The sequence below is a fragment of the Uloborus diversus genome, chromosome 4 (genome assembly GCF_026930045.1).
Source record: "Uloborus diversus isolate 005 chromosome 4, Udiv.v.3.1, whole genome shotgun sequence".
In the NCBI taxonomy this organism is placed as follows: domain Eukaryota; kingdom Metazoa; phylum Arthropoda; class Arachnida; order Araneae; family Uloboridae; genus Uloborus; species Uloborus diversus.
Window position 1 is genome coordinate 145,984,235 of NC_072734.1, and position 15,388 is coordinate 145,999,622.

Consider the following 15,388-nt stretch of genomic DNA (forward strand, 5'->3'; position numbering starts at 1 on the left):
TTGATCAGCTGAGTGAAGTGGTTTCTCTGCTGATGACAAAGGGTCACAGAAGCGATACACTGCGTAGAAGATTAGCCCACAGAGACAACATGCCAATTGGAAACCACTAATCATAGGTATACTGAATACAGCAGCTCTATAAGACAAAAAAATTACTTGCAAAATGCTTCATTTACTGTTTTTAAATTTTTTTTGAGTTTGAGTTTGTAAAAGCATTTTCTCACAAAATAATAATAATAATAATAATAATAATAATAATAACGATTCTTCGTTTTTATAGTCGAAAGTGAAAAACTCTGTGATAAAGATTATTAGATCAGGCTTAAAAAGGGGGCCGAGAATATGTTAGCCTATGTACTAAAGACGTTGGTAAGACTATGGTAATTTGAATCATGAAATTTTTGATTTCTTAAATTAGTTGCATCTCTGTTCTATGAGTTATTAAATGTAACAGAATAAACACTGCTGTGCAAAAATTAAGAACGAAACCGTTTTCTCAATATAACTCTGCACAAACGTTTTCCAAATCAGCACAAATAATACCATTAGATCCGCAAAGATGGAAAAACATGGGTAATGTAAGCAACATATCCGGGAAAAGAAATCAAGAGTAAAAAAGGAAACTTTGTTGTAAGTAACTGTACAGGTACTTTTGCACACGGCAACTGTACATGGTTACACAGTACTTGGTTGTAAGTAGTGTGTAAAAAGTAGCATAGAGCGAAATGCGACGGAAGGTCAAAATCTTGTCGTGGTAAGTGTTGAACAAGAAGCATCCAACCTTTAATAGAGAATATGTCCCCCGATGAGACTGCTATGCAAGTTTCACATCGTCTTCTGTAGCTGAATATGATGTTGTCAATAAGTTGTTGGGGCATTGCTACTCATTACTTTTGTGGGGCCAATCGCAGCTATGGAACCGTTGCTGGCAAGCGTCTTCCTTGAAAGTTTCACACTTGCTCGATATGACTTAGATCCGAAGACCTTGCCGGCTATTCCATGCTATCAGTAATCTTACTCTCTAACAGCTCTTCGATAGCAACCGTGAATTACGCTGGCGTTTGTCATTCAGGAAAAAGAACTGAAGACTAGAAGCACCTTTAAAGGGATGCACATAAGGAAAGGGAACTTCGTTATAATAGCAGGACTCAGTGATTGAACTTTCTTCGAAGATGTAAGGGTCTGTACAATTGACAAATATGATACATCGACAAGCTAGAAATCCATTCCCTTTAAAATGGTCTTTTTGATGGCATTGGAGGGGTTATTGGGTGTTTCCTGCTCTCTACATATGTGTATGCTTCTAGAATCGCTACTCAGACTGACTTACCCTTATTTATATAGGTAACTAGAACTTGTCTGTTTAATTCGGAAGTTCTCGGCTCCACGTACAGGGTGCGGAGAAAGTTCCCACAATTTTATTAGATATTTCAACAGGCTGTAACTAACACATAATTCAACAAATCAACTAGTTAAAGCGATATAAACTCTTTATTGAAACAATAATAATAACATTAAACAAAAAAAAAAAAAAAATTATAACAATTGCTCAAAATTGGTTCCTTGGGCTTCAATACATCTACGGAGTCGCAGTCTGAAATTGCCGACGATGCTCGCGCACCGTTATCTCATTCCAGGCACTCCTCTGATAGTCCTGGATCTGACAGCACTTCTGTAGGAAAGTTCGAGTAGGGAGAGTTTCTTTACGAAAATGTTTAGTAGGTGTCCTAGAAAGTATTTTGGACTCGGGTGGACATCCGCCACCTGGTCACTTCTCCTGCTATGACGTCATCAAAGATGGCGGCATCTCGATCACATAAATGCTCATATTTATTTGAATACTTGACTTTTTTGCGTGATTCTTGCACATTTTTATATTAATTTATATTAACTAGTTTACTTTTAAGTTACAGTGTTAAAGTTTTCCCGAAAAAGTAGTTTGAAAACAATTTATTTTATTGTTTTTTATTTATTTTCCCTTTTTTAAATTCATTCTTTAAAATTATTTTTTCAACTGTCAATCGTTGAATAACCGGATAAAATTATACTCAAAAACTATTTATGTGAAAAAATATTTATTTGCCATTTTTACCTGGTGTGACTAATCAGTCAGAATGTTTATTATTCTCTCCACTTAGGCGCGCAACTATAGGCGGCGCAGACATAACAATCGAGTGCGTTGTTATTCTTTGAAGTAGTAAGTTGGCAGCAAAGAATCTACTTTATCCGGTATAGGAGGCGCTCATGACACTATGTGCGTACTATTTCAACATAAACAGCAAGACATATCAGTTAAACCATGCTTATCGGAAACTGGTATCACACGAGGTTTGAAAGCAATTCAAGAACTACTTCCATGCCAGAAGATACAATTGTATTTCAAACCGGCAAAACCTCCTGATCTTCCAAACGATTATGAAGTTTCCTCAGATTTGTTTAGAATAGATGAGAATGAGAAGAAATACGAAAATATTCAAACAAGTTATGGCAGTTTTTAAGAATTACATAACCTCTTTTACACAGTTCTGATGTTATTGTTGATTACGAGCATTGTAATCAAGAAGAAAACCTTGAACAGCTTGTCACATCCTGGAGCGCTTTTAATGCATTTTGTACAGATGAAAATTTCTAGCAACAACAACTCGGATTTCTACCAGTGATTCCAAATCCAGTAAATCAGCACAGTTTACACTGCTCCATTGAATTTCAATAGTGTTCTCGACCAGTTGGATCAAAATTATTTACCAGTAACCTGTAACGAAGGTGTATACGCTATTGCACGCGAAGTGCAACTTAGCAATCCAGATAAATTTTCAAATATTGTACTGGTTTTGGGTGCATTCCATATGACTAAAATTGTGCTATGTTGTTTAAGTAAATATCTTCGAGGAAGTGGAATATCCGATGTGTTTATTGAATGTTCCGTCTTTAGAGTAAATGTGCTACAATCGGTTTTACATGAAAAGGATTATGTGAGAGGTGTCAAGGGGATGTTCATATTGGGAGAAACCATGTTCATATTGCAGGTGAAATCTTTTTTGGAAGAATCCATTGAGTCTTACGCTACAAAGTTTGAAAACTTACAGAACATTCAGCGGAATATTTCTTTGGCATGGGAAAAAAATCAGATCATATAGATGTAGATGGTAAGGTGGAAAAACTCTTCTCGGACTTTGAGAGGTTTGTCAGCCGAGGAAGAAAAATGTCAGAGCAATTTTTGTACTGGGACAATTTTTTGAAAGTCGTCCAACTTCTCAGAAATTTGATTCGTTCAGATAGACAAGGTCTTTAGGAATTACATTTAGATACAGTGCAGAAACTTCAACCAGTATTTGCCGTATTTCACTATGTCAACTATCAGCGATCTGTATTTAGAAGACATGAGGAGACTAACCAAGAGAGCCCCAGAGGTGCATGAAATGTTCATGAACGGGAAACATGTTGTGAAACAGTATGATCATAAATTTTCAGCTGTTGCTGGGGATATGGCATTAGAACAAACCATTCATAGATCCCAAAAAATCTCATCTGGCATCTTACGGCGAACTAAACAGAAAGATTTTGTAGCAGAATGGGAAATAACGCATCATGAACGTTGGATGGTATCAAATCTATTTCGAGAGGTAACAGACTCTATTGCTTTTGCCGAAGGTTTGAACATTTACCATGAATTTTCGAAGAAGCAAACTCAGAACATAGATGCACAGGTTTGTCTCAATGTTTAAATATATATTACACAAAGGTAATCCGTTTGATATGCATATGCTTCCTAATCCATTGCACAATCTGCTAGCAAAAGCACTGGTTTCCAAAGATACAAAGGAAAAAATATTAAATTTATTTAAGACCGGCGAAAAGATGTATTGTACATTGCGGAAAACACGATACGAGGACAAAACAGTAAGAATATCAAGCACCATCCATAAAGCCATGTTGCCACCATTTCATTGCACCAAAGCGCAAAGTATAGCTGCTACAAGGAAAGTTACTAAAAAAATATCGAACAAGTCATCTCACCGAATGATACAAATAGCTCAGGCTCGTTCGTATGACATGCAAGATTTCCTTCGTTATGAGCTATCTGAAAACTGTTCATTGTTCAATTACTAAGGGCTAATGGTAAAACCGCAAAAAAAGTGCATTGTTAAAAGAGCTGGAAACATCTTATGGTAGCACCAGTGATGATGGTTCAAGTCTGACGATAAAACCTGTTTTATAGTCGACGTCATGAACTCTGTACGATAGGTTATGACAAATGAAAATAAAACCTTTGGTGTAGCTGTTTCAGCTTTTTCGTCATACATCGGGAGCATCACCAAGAACTGGAAGAGTAGATTACATTTTTGACAGTTATCGCAAATTTTCTCCTAAAAAATATGAAAGGGTGCAAACACAAGGTAGCAGCATCGTTATAGATGTGGTCAAAATCTCAGAAGATATTCCATTGCCAGTCAAACTCAGCAGCTTTTGGGGATCTTCAAGAAACAAACTGATGTTGCAAAAGTTCATTGCTTATACAGTGACAGCTTCTTTGTCTCAAACACCACATAATACCAACCACACTTTTAGTGCCTTTCATGGTGATGAAGAAGGTGATGTAATATTTAACTGTACATCTGTGCAAAGTGGAAAACAGATAAATCACCCAGAATTAAACTGTCTGATAGTAAAGGAAGCTGACTTCAGAATGTTGATCATTCAAAACATGCATCTCTGTGTGGGTTCACTAAAATCGTAATTGTTAGCGCCGACACTGATATAATGGTGTTAGCTTTGTTTCACTATCTTACTCTTCAACGATTTGGTGTTCAGGAACTTTTTGTGCGTACTGGAGTTGGTGATTCTACACGATTCTTATCTGTTAATGATGTTCATCGAAAAAAAGGTGAAAACTTACATTCGTTGCTTCCTGCCATCCACACACTATCTGGATCAGATTGTACAAATAAATTTGGTACCGAAAAATCTGCGCTTCATTGTGCATCTGTAGAGTATTTGGAGAGTTTTGGCGTATATCATCTGACTGGGTTTATATAAAGCAAAGCCTTAAATCTGCAGAAGAATACTTAGTGCAAGTACTGCGAAAAGGGTCATTCTGTAAATCTTTAGATGAACTTAGGTTATATGACTGTATCATCATGCGAAAAATATTGAATCTGATAACTTGCCACCTACTAGGAGAAGTGCTAAGGGCCACTTATTAAGACCATATTTTTACACATACCTACAATGACATTGTATTGACGATGTTGCTGTTGACTTAGATTCTTGTGAATTTGGTTTTGCAGTGGTAGATGATGATTTGATGCCAGAAAAGAACTTACAGAGATTAACAACTGATTTTATTGGAGCGTGTAATTGCGTGAAATGTGCCAAATCTTCCTGTGCTTGTAGAGCAAATGAAGAAACCTGTTGCTCTTTCTGTAAGTGTAATAGTACGGGTTTGCAACCAAGTTGTAACAACCCTTTTTAAATATAATTTAATTAAGTGCAACAAAAAATAAAAAAATAGTTATTAAGTTATAGCAGTAGTAAAAATACATTGCTATTCGTCTTAAAAATACTAATTGTAACTTACTGGCCAAATTTTCATTTTTACTGGTTAAGTATTAACATATATTTGGGCTTATTTGGGGACGAAAGCGCGCCCGCCATCTTTGATGACGCCCTAGCTAAAAAATGTACGAAATGGCAGATGTCCACATAAACTCTAAATACTTTTTAGGACACCTACTAAACATTTCTGAAGAAAAATTCTCCGTACTGAATCTCCCTATCGAAGTACTGAGCATTTATGAGAGCGAGCGGCCGCCATCTTTGATGACGTCATAGCAGGAGAAGTGACCAGGTGGCGGATGTCCACCCGAGTCCAAAATACTTTCTAGGACACCTGCTAAACATTTTTAAAAAGAAACTCTCCCTACTCGAACTTTCCTACAGAAGTGCTGTCAGATCCTGGACTATGAGCCGTTTTGAGCATGTCGACCGTGGCGTACCGTTCTCCCGAGATTTTTCCCCCCAAGATTGACCACACCGAGTACTCCATCGGATTGAGGTCCGGTGAGTTAGAAAGTCAAACATCCTTGCTCCAAAAACCTGTTAACAGATCTTCGCAGATGGCAAACGTCGATCGGGCCGAATGCGCAGTAGCCCAGTCTTGTTGGAGTGTGAATCCATCTTGGCCAAAGTGTTCTGTTGCCCATGGCCTTGTACATCGCATAGAGCCCGCTGCTGATAGCTCGCAGCATTAATTTTGACGTTTCTGTCAATGAAAACAAGCGGCGTCTTCCCAGTGGCACAAATGCCAGCCCAGACTATTACAGAGCCTGGAAAGTGACTGTGTCCGATGATTTTTGCACTAGCGGCCTTCTTCTGACCCCTCTTAAGTAGTTGGCGATGATTTTGACGGTTGTGTGGGGTCGATGGTAAAATCTTCTCATCGGGAAAGAGAGCCTTCGAAAGGCGAGCACCAGCGGTCAAGTGAAGCATCCGTCGAACTTTAATCAATCTTTTCTGCTTCATTGTGTCATTGAGGAAGTGGAAGCGATTGATATTGTAAGAACGAAGCCCCAACTTGTTCTTCACGATGGTTCGGACCCTTTTTCGCTGATCTCCAGTTCTTTGGCCATTTTTCGCATTGAGCGCTCTGGATTGCGATGGATGCGACAGCAGATCTTCTGCACATTCGCTGGAGTCGTTGCAGTGGTTGAACGACCACTCCGTGGACGGTCGGCAGTCCCTCCAGTTTCCTTGTAGCGTTTCACAGCGTCATAGACTGTTTTACTCTTGAATACAGTCGTTCGAATAATATCGGCTGTTTTCATTCCCTTTCTTGTGTAATTCAACGACAGTAACACGCACATTTTCACGATTCATAGCTCACTAACTCAATGAACTAACAAAGAACAAATCATTAAACCTCAAATACTTTTAATGCCAATAAACAATATGTGCCAAATAAATCGCCAACGTACGATTTTAACGCCAAAAAAGAAAAAAAGTTTCAAACAAAATTGCGGGAACTTTCTTCGCACCCTGTATAATGCCTTCTCCGTTGATCAGGCGTTAAAAATGCACACCGTACTGCTGTCTTTAAACGCTCTCCTTTACCAAATAATGTTGGCAATTCTTAATATTTCCAGCATGCAAAAATACGAATGCAACAGCTGATGTTTTTCGAAAAGTTAAGATAAAATTTGAAAATAAAAACGAAACGTATTATTAAGTTCGCGATATTTTATTTCATAAAAAGGTTAAAAACAAGCGCACGAACATTATATTTTACAGTACAGATCATTGGGCAAACAGACCATCGCAGTGATACCTACTGGTCACGGTAAGACGCGACATAGGTTGTACACTATGTTGTATACGTTTTGCTACTTCTGCCACCTGTTACCTCTTGCCCGTAAAGCAATAACAGTACTGAATCATCGAACTGCTGTTCTAGCAGTTTCAAATGTTCTTCAAAGTCGTGAAACGATGCTATGATCACACAATCCCAAGCTCCGCAGTCCAACTTGTCCCACTTCTACCAATTTCAATCTATTCAATGACTCGAACTCAGCAACAATCCTAGAAATGCCGTCTAAGAGATGGATTGTTCGACATTTTAGACTGAGGCCCCCACTCGACGTCGTTACAATTGATACACATAGTGCAATCGCTCTCCAAGAGATACTGAGCTTACACTGCCAGCGTTATTTACCCCACACTGACACTTCATCATTTGTTTAGATGAACGTATTCTTATGCGTTAACGTGCCTGACCCTAGTCAATCTCTTGATTTGTCTTTAACCCCGCTCGGTCTTTTCGTTCGGCTGATTTGTCCTTAATTTTGCATAGCAGTGCATATTTGCCATCTTTGAGATATCAATCTATTAGGCTTGAACCGCTATTCCCTATTGATTTTATTGCATTTACACATAAAATTTCTTTTCCCAAGAGGGGAGGGGAGGGAGAGGATGGTTGGAAAATTTCTTTTCCAGTTGCGGGAACCTCAAATATGTATTGAAAGAATACACATCTAAAGCAATTAAAAGAAAAAAACTCAGCAACTATACTGGCGTTTTAAAATCAGTTATTTGAAAAGAATGGGAAACAATATTTAAGATAATTAATAAACAAAGAGATTAACAAACAAAGAAATATATGAGGAAGTGAGAAGCAAAAGAACGTAAGTTCCAAAATTAAAATTTTGTGATAACCAGTACAAATAGAAGGTGAATCTTTCCTCTGTTTTTGGGCAAGACATAACCTTAGTAGCCCTGGTAGGTGCTGCTCTTCAGCATAATTTAGAAAAAAAAATCAATGAAGATCTACCTACAACCGCAACTTTAAAACTTGAAAATTCCTTTGCTTCTCACTGCTTCATATGATATTAAAAGAAGTTGGTCTGTCAGAAAACAATTGCGTCTGTTAGTCTTGGATTATTTATTTAAAGAAACTGGACTCTTTTTGTGACGAAATAAATAAATAAATAAATAACCTTACGCGACGGAATGTCTAAAATTTTTGACTGTTAGCAATCTTTGAACTTGGACTTGGCTACAACCATAACTTGCTAGGGTAATGACCAGACCTTGTATTAAGACACTGAGCATGGTATATCTTTCACTGATGTCGATAGTTAAACTGAAAAAGAAAAATAAATATTAAAAAAAAACAACTGTCTGTTAATTATTAAGTAACATATTGTTTGTATCTTTAACTTTAAAATCAAATAGTATTTTAATATTAAAGGATTTTAAGTACCTAGGAACAGTTAATCTTCCTCCAATGTTGGCAATTTTGAAAACGTTGCTAAATCCTCCCACATCCATACATCCTCGGACAATTATCACCAAAATGCCCACAAACATAAGTATAGCTTGAAAGACGTCAGTCCACAGGACTGCTTTTATTCCACCCTGAAAATGTAATACAAAAGGCTGTCTAAAACACATCATTCTTGCATTCTGCAGTGGTAGCCAAAATTATAAGGACAAAAGAAAAATCCCTAAAATCTTGACTGCATTTGGTCGGAAAGTTATGCAAACTTTATGACTGGAAACTAATGGAAAGAGAAACACTTTTAGTTGCTTTTATTGGAAATACATAGGAGTTTAGACATCCATGTAATATGGACAAAATTATAAGGACAACTAAATTTGTGTCCTAAAAAGCAAAATTTGAGTGTATTTTGTTCTGCATACTGCACTACATAACGATATAAATACTTAGTAAGCGATTGGGGACGTCACATTCTATTTTTTTTAGTCTTGCCTCTGGGTACTAAACTTTACGAATTCGAGAAAAGAAGATTATTTGATTGAAAAACTTCACGAATTACTCTACGTCAATTAACAACAAATCTGTATAGACAGAGATTAGTCATATAAAGTTTTTTTTTTTTTCAAAAATCTCGGCAAATAAGGATAACAAAGACAAACAGGTAAAAAAATCTTCGATTTCTGAACGTGTGAAACACATGATAATAAGACTAGCTTGCATCGAAAAACAAATGTCATTATATGCTTCATTGATTCATTTATCCATTCATTAATTCATTTCAAGACAAATATTTTTAGAAATCAAATAAAAATTATTTCATAAAAAAAAATCATTATCACGTTGCCCCACATGTGGAGAAAGTGATAATGCTTGCTTTTTCTTTCATTAAGCATACAATTATACAATTTACTTATAATTATATCGTTATTCAATTATTTAATTATAAAATTATATAATCATGTATTATTAATTATCTAATTATTCAATTACATAACTATAAAGTTATATACAAGAGCGGATACAGAAAACCCATTTGGGGAGGGGGGCATGCTGAAGAATGACATCGCCACACATGAACAAACCTACGGTTTTGGGTACCAAAAATTTCTAAAACTGCTTGGGGGTCAAAAAAAAAAGGATTAAATATACCAGGAATACGGCACCTAATTGGGAATAAACGTTGCAAGTTAATTTCATAAGCAATGAAACGAAGTAGTAGTTCAAATATTTACTTTCCAAAATAATTAATGAATTGAAAAGATACTGTAATCTTTTATACTTTATGCTCAGTATTTGAACGCAATGTGGACACATAATGTTGTCATCGGTTTGGGGGGGGGGTATGATCCCCATGACCCTCCTCTTGTATCCGCCACTGGTTATATTATCATACACTAATAATCATATAATTATACAACTTACTTATTACTTCATTAATTAATTAATTGCTTCATTTATTCATTTATCATCCATTCATTCATTTGAAAAATAAATATTTTTAGTAACCCAATACTAAGCTGCAATTTTCAAAACTAAGTTGAAACTTGTATATTTTGAAAAACATTAGTCAACTCAAATATTTCCCTTTGCCCCACATTACTTTCTGCGATAAGAATAATCCGTCGCAATGTATTACTGACATTCTCTGCTTAATATAGGAGTTAATGTTGTAAATATAAGTAAAAAACGTTATAACTTTAATAGTGTTATATATAGTCATCTACTGTATGCATTTAAGTCAAAAGTAACATTAGTTATTGAAGTTGTAAAGGCACAAATAAACTCTGTCACAGTGGTCGGAAAAACTACATTTTTTTTTGCAGCGAACAACAACTACAACTACCTTTTTTTTTTTTAATTTAGCGACTACAAACTACTTTTGAAATGGAGCCCCTACTTTGCTACTTTTGAGAAAATAAATAAGCAAGAAGTATACATACAAGAACCGATTGAAGAATGAACGAATAAATTCGTAAAGTGGTTTAGATTAATAAATTAACTAACAGCAGTATTTGAACATGGAATATTTTTATTAAAATTTATCTATTCCTTTTTATTTATTTATATATTTTTAAACAAATATTCGCTGCAAGAAAAGATTTAAACAATTGAAAGAATTTAACCTCCAATTTTTTTTTTTTCATTTGACGACAGCGAATATTTAATTTAAAAATTCCCACTATGCTTACTACTTGAAAATGCAAATATAAGTCATAATTTGATTTTTATTTTACATATACATACATATTAGGGTGGGCCGAAAAAAGAAAATTTTCAATAAGCAACTTCTAATAGCAAAACAAAAGTTGTGTATTTCCATCCTAAACATAGGAAAAATAATTAAAAAAATAAATAAATATTTATGTCTTCAGATCACGCATTGGCAGAAAAGTTTGATAAAAAGGTAAAAAACGGTCAATTTTCAAATATTTTTACAAAAATTTAAATGTTAATTTTTTTTTGTTCTAACACCGTTCAAATGTTTCCTTTTACTAGTTTTTTTCATGTATCTTTCAAAATATTTGCATTCTTTTGAAGTTTTTAGTTCGCACATGAGCCGCAAATTTACGTGAATTAACCAAAAATCGACATTTTAAGCTTGTTTTGCACATTGCAATATTTTTTCTTTTAGATCTCAGTTATATATATATATATATATATATATATATATATATATATATATATATACACATTACAATAAATGTACAGTATACAGCTTTTTGCTGGAAATGTAACCATATTTTGTTCCATTAATAACCCAGAATCAACCCCAGGTGGGTGGTTGCATTTTGTATTCCACACTGCAATTCCCAAGAAGAGTAGTTATTTACAGGACTTATATATTTGTAAAGTAACTTACATTCACAATAACTGTATTGTTTTAAACAAGTTTCTACGGTTAGATCAAGGTTTGAGGTTATACTGGTAACTCAATTTTTTTCATTGATGATCGCGAGTATAAACTTTATCACATTAATCCATATCTTGTCTCATGCAAAAATACCCAACCTACTGACTCACTAACCAGTTTAATAACCCTTTCTACATCCTGAGCATAAAAGAGGAACATTAACTGAATTATTGAATTTAATTATTAATTAATTGAATTAAGATCTCTTAAACATCATGGATCCGGTGATTCAAAGAAATGCTTACTTTGCGCCATTTTTGAGAAATTGTTACTGATTATGGCAGCGGACTAAAAGCGTAATTCAAGGGAATTGGATTGCACTACGGTGTACAGTACAACGCAAAAGATTATGTATCCATCATGAAACGCTTCTCTAGCTATAAGAGAATTTCTTCCACCAATATTAAGATTTGAAGCTTCGAACTATAACAGTTAAATTGATTGACCAACGTGTTTACTTACCTCCACTTCAATGATGAAGTGCAAAGCAAGGATATTTTATCACTTCTAGGAACTATACATTTGCTTAAGTATGCATTCTTAAAATTTTCATAACAAACTCAGGCAATTGAAAGGATTGTGAAAATGTAGTGAATTTGCTGAAATTCATTAGAGGTATTAAGACGCAAGAGATGAATCTATGTAAAAATCTTTTTTGTTCGCCAACATCAATGCCAAAACTGAGTCTATATCTAACTTTAAGCCTTGGTAGAAACGTGGAAACTTGTTTAAAAAATATAGTTATTGTGAATGTAAATTACTTTATAAATATGTAAGTCCTGTAAATAACTACTGTTCCTGAGAATTGCTGGGCGGAACACAAAGTGCAACCACCTACTTAAGGAGGTTCTTGATTGTTAATGCCATTAAATGTACTTAAATTTCCAGAAAAGAGCTGTATGTTGCACATTTATTGCAAAAACACAATGTAACTGGTATCTAAAAGAAGAAATACTGCAATGTGCAAAATAAGCTAAAAATGTCAATTTTTCGTTAATTTCATGTAACTCTACGGCTAAAGCTCGAACTAAAAACTGTAAAGGAATGTAAATATTTTTAAGAGTATTAAAAGGAAGCAACTAAAGGGTTTTTGAACAAAAATTTTGAACATTTGGATTTTTAAAAGAATATTTGAAAATTGATCATTTTTTACCTTTTTTTCAAACAAGCCAATGTTCGACCTGAAGACATTAATATTAATTTTTTAAAATTATTTTTCCGATGTTTAGGATGGCAATACACAACCTTTTTTTTGCTATTAGAAGGTGCTTCTTCAAAATATCCTTTTTTCGGCCCACCCTAATACATATGTATAAAATTGATTAGATGATGAAAACATCATTTATGTAAACAGAAGGAAACAACATTAGTTTTCATTTGAGAAGTTAATTTTATCGGATGTATTCCAGGTTTCCCAATGGATTTAAACGTGCTAGAGTTAATTAATACCTCCTGCTTTTGGGAGACCTGGAATCCTTTTTTTTTTTCAAATATACCTTCCAAAATACCAGGAAGTGGTCACTACTGAAGCACTGACCACTACCGATGTGTTTACATTACATGAGGTTACTTTTACATACTTACAAAAGTGCAATAAAATGTGCAAACAACGCCGACAGATGTTATAGCCAGCCACAATGGAAGACTTGTAACAGCACTTAGTGCAATAGCTGGAGCGTAAAGGCTTACAGCAGAGAAAAGAACCTAAGGAAATGAAAGTTTATCAACGTTCAAAACATCAGAGTTAAGCATTATATATTGCAGAAAAATTTCGATTAAATTAGCGAAATGTTACGTATCGTTGCCAGTTATAAATTTATAAATATTCAAAAACAAGCCAAACTTATTTTTGATTAGAAATGTTTGCAAATAATTAATTAAATATTTACTACATGAGCAATCAAACATTTTCCAAAAAGGGTGTTGAGCAATAGAATGTTTTTTCTCGTTACATAGTGACGAGATCCTTTCCATTATCTTGAGAAGCAATCGATGGAATCAATTAAAATATGATCGACAGGTAGATCTCAGAGGAACAAGAACAGATTCGAGTTTGGCGAGAATAATTCAAAAGGTGATTCTACAATGAAACGTTCTTTCTTGTTCATTGCGAGTGCTGTATATCAAAAAGTAATGCTACGCTTTAGATGAAATTTGGAACAAATGTGATCCTACATGAAAACAGGTGATGATTTAATTTTGGAGCTAATCGGTCCAAGGGTGGTGAATTTTTGCCATCGTTAGCTCGATTAAAAATGGCTTAATTAATACACCAATATGAGGGATAAATCATTTCAAAATGTCGTCTACTCCAGAACATCGTCGACGTGATTTAATTGTTGGCAAATTATCGAAAGGACCACAATGATTTAAAATTTTATCTGTTGCCATATTTTATTTGTTAACAAATAAAATGTTTGTAATTAGTTTAAGCAATACTTTAAAAATGATTTCCAATTTTTGTTCTGTGATTCGACTTTTGCTGGAATATTTCAAGAATTTTGAAATTGGCACGGTCGTCAAATATTTGCGTGAGTAATTTTATTTTGATAATCCTGCTGTTTCATGTCCCTATAAGACTTAGATATTTCTAACTCTATGCAAATTGATATTACCATATTCTTTGTCTACGTATTCAGAGGAAAAATATCGGCAATGAATTAAGATCACTAATTTCCCAATTATCGAAATCTTCTCGCTTTTGCGAATAGCAAAATTTTGTAATAGCGATTGCATGAGTGATTATACGTTAAATATAAAATTTCCTGAGATATAAATAGAAGAAAGTTTCGTGATGAACACAAAATCCTAGTACCTAGTTTGTTATAAATGGATCTGCCATGATTTTTAAAATGGTTTTTTTTTTCTCTGTGCTCATGACAAGTTGATTCCTGTTTTAAGTCCTAATGTTTTCAAACTAAAGGAAATCATACAGTTAATGACATAGCAAATTAGGTTGTGGTGAATCTTTTAATAATTCATTGAAAATCCTTGATCACTTTAAAATTTATTCCAATATCACAGAAATTTTTTTGCTGCAACATGTGTCCGTTGCATTTGATCCTTCAGAAACTACGTTTACTGTCATTAAAACATATTTTTTCTTACCTGTTGGTGAATGATATCTGCTTATATGTTTGGCAAAGTTATAGCATTGAAATAACCAGGACAATCTTTGTTCAGTGAATAGTCAAACAGAAGTATCACATTCTTTTGAAATTTTGAAATTCGCAAAATTTTTATTTCGCTAAACCACCGATATCTTTATGTTCGCGAAAATAAGTGCTTTTACAGTAGGGTAATGACCCAAGCAATTGGCACTTTAAGAGTTTGTCCTTAAACTTACCTCTGTTTTCATTACTTAGAAAAAAATATTCACTTGCAAATATTTTTTTTTCAGAATGCACATCTGAGCATCTTTTCAGTTCACTGAAATCAAAAATATTTGAAATGATATTTTTATAAAAAAATATATATAAAAAGTTAGCAAAATCACCAGTAATTGGCACCTGATACCCCAGTGTATGACACCTTGTGATCCAGTAATTGGCACATGTTAATGGAATTGGAAAATCACTTTATTTTTCACTTTTAGATTACATACAAATTTAATCATCATAAAACACATAATTTAAGTTAATTAAAGTAGGTAATTCTACATAAATTAATGTTAAATCAGCCATCTTACCGTTGAAAAAGTATTT

General features: G+C 34.3%; 1 protein-coding gene across 2 annotated transcripts in view; it reads right to left on the reverse strand.

Annotated features, from left to right (window-relative positions):
• LOC129220296 (putative sodium-dependent multivitamin transporter) overlaps positions 1–15,388 on the reverse strand; it is a 70,366-nt gene that overhangs the window by 16,229 nt on the left and 38,749 nt on the right. Inside the window, exons 1-5 of one of the 2 annotated variants that reach the window (XM_054854694.1) lie at positions 15,031–15,097; positions 13,269–13,388; positions 8,756–8,910; positions 8,495–8,635; positions 1–136 (exon numbers count right to left, since the gene is read on the reverse strand). In XM_054854694.1, coding sequence (XP_054710669.1) covers positions 1–136; positions 8,495–8,635; positions 8,756–8,910; positions 13,269–13,388; positions 15,031–15,042 — 564 coding nt within the window. In that variant the 5' untranslated portion in view covers positions 15,043–15,097. Of the gene's footprint in view, positions 137–8,494; positions 8,636–8,755; positions 8,911–13,268; positions 13,389–15,030; positions 15,098–15,388 lie in introns of those variants that run through there. The other variant, XM_054854693.1, reaches the window with a different exon arrangement.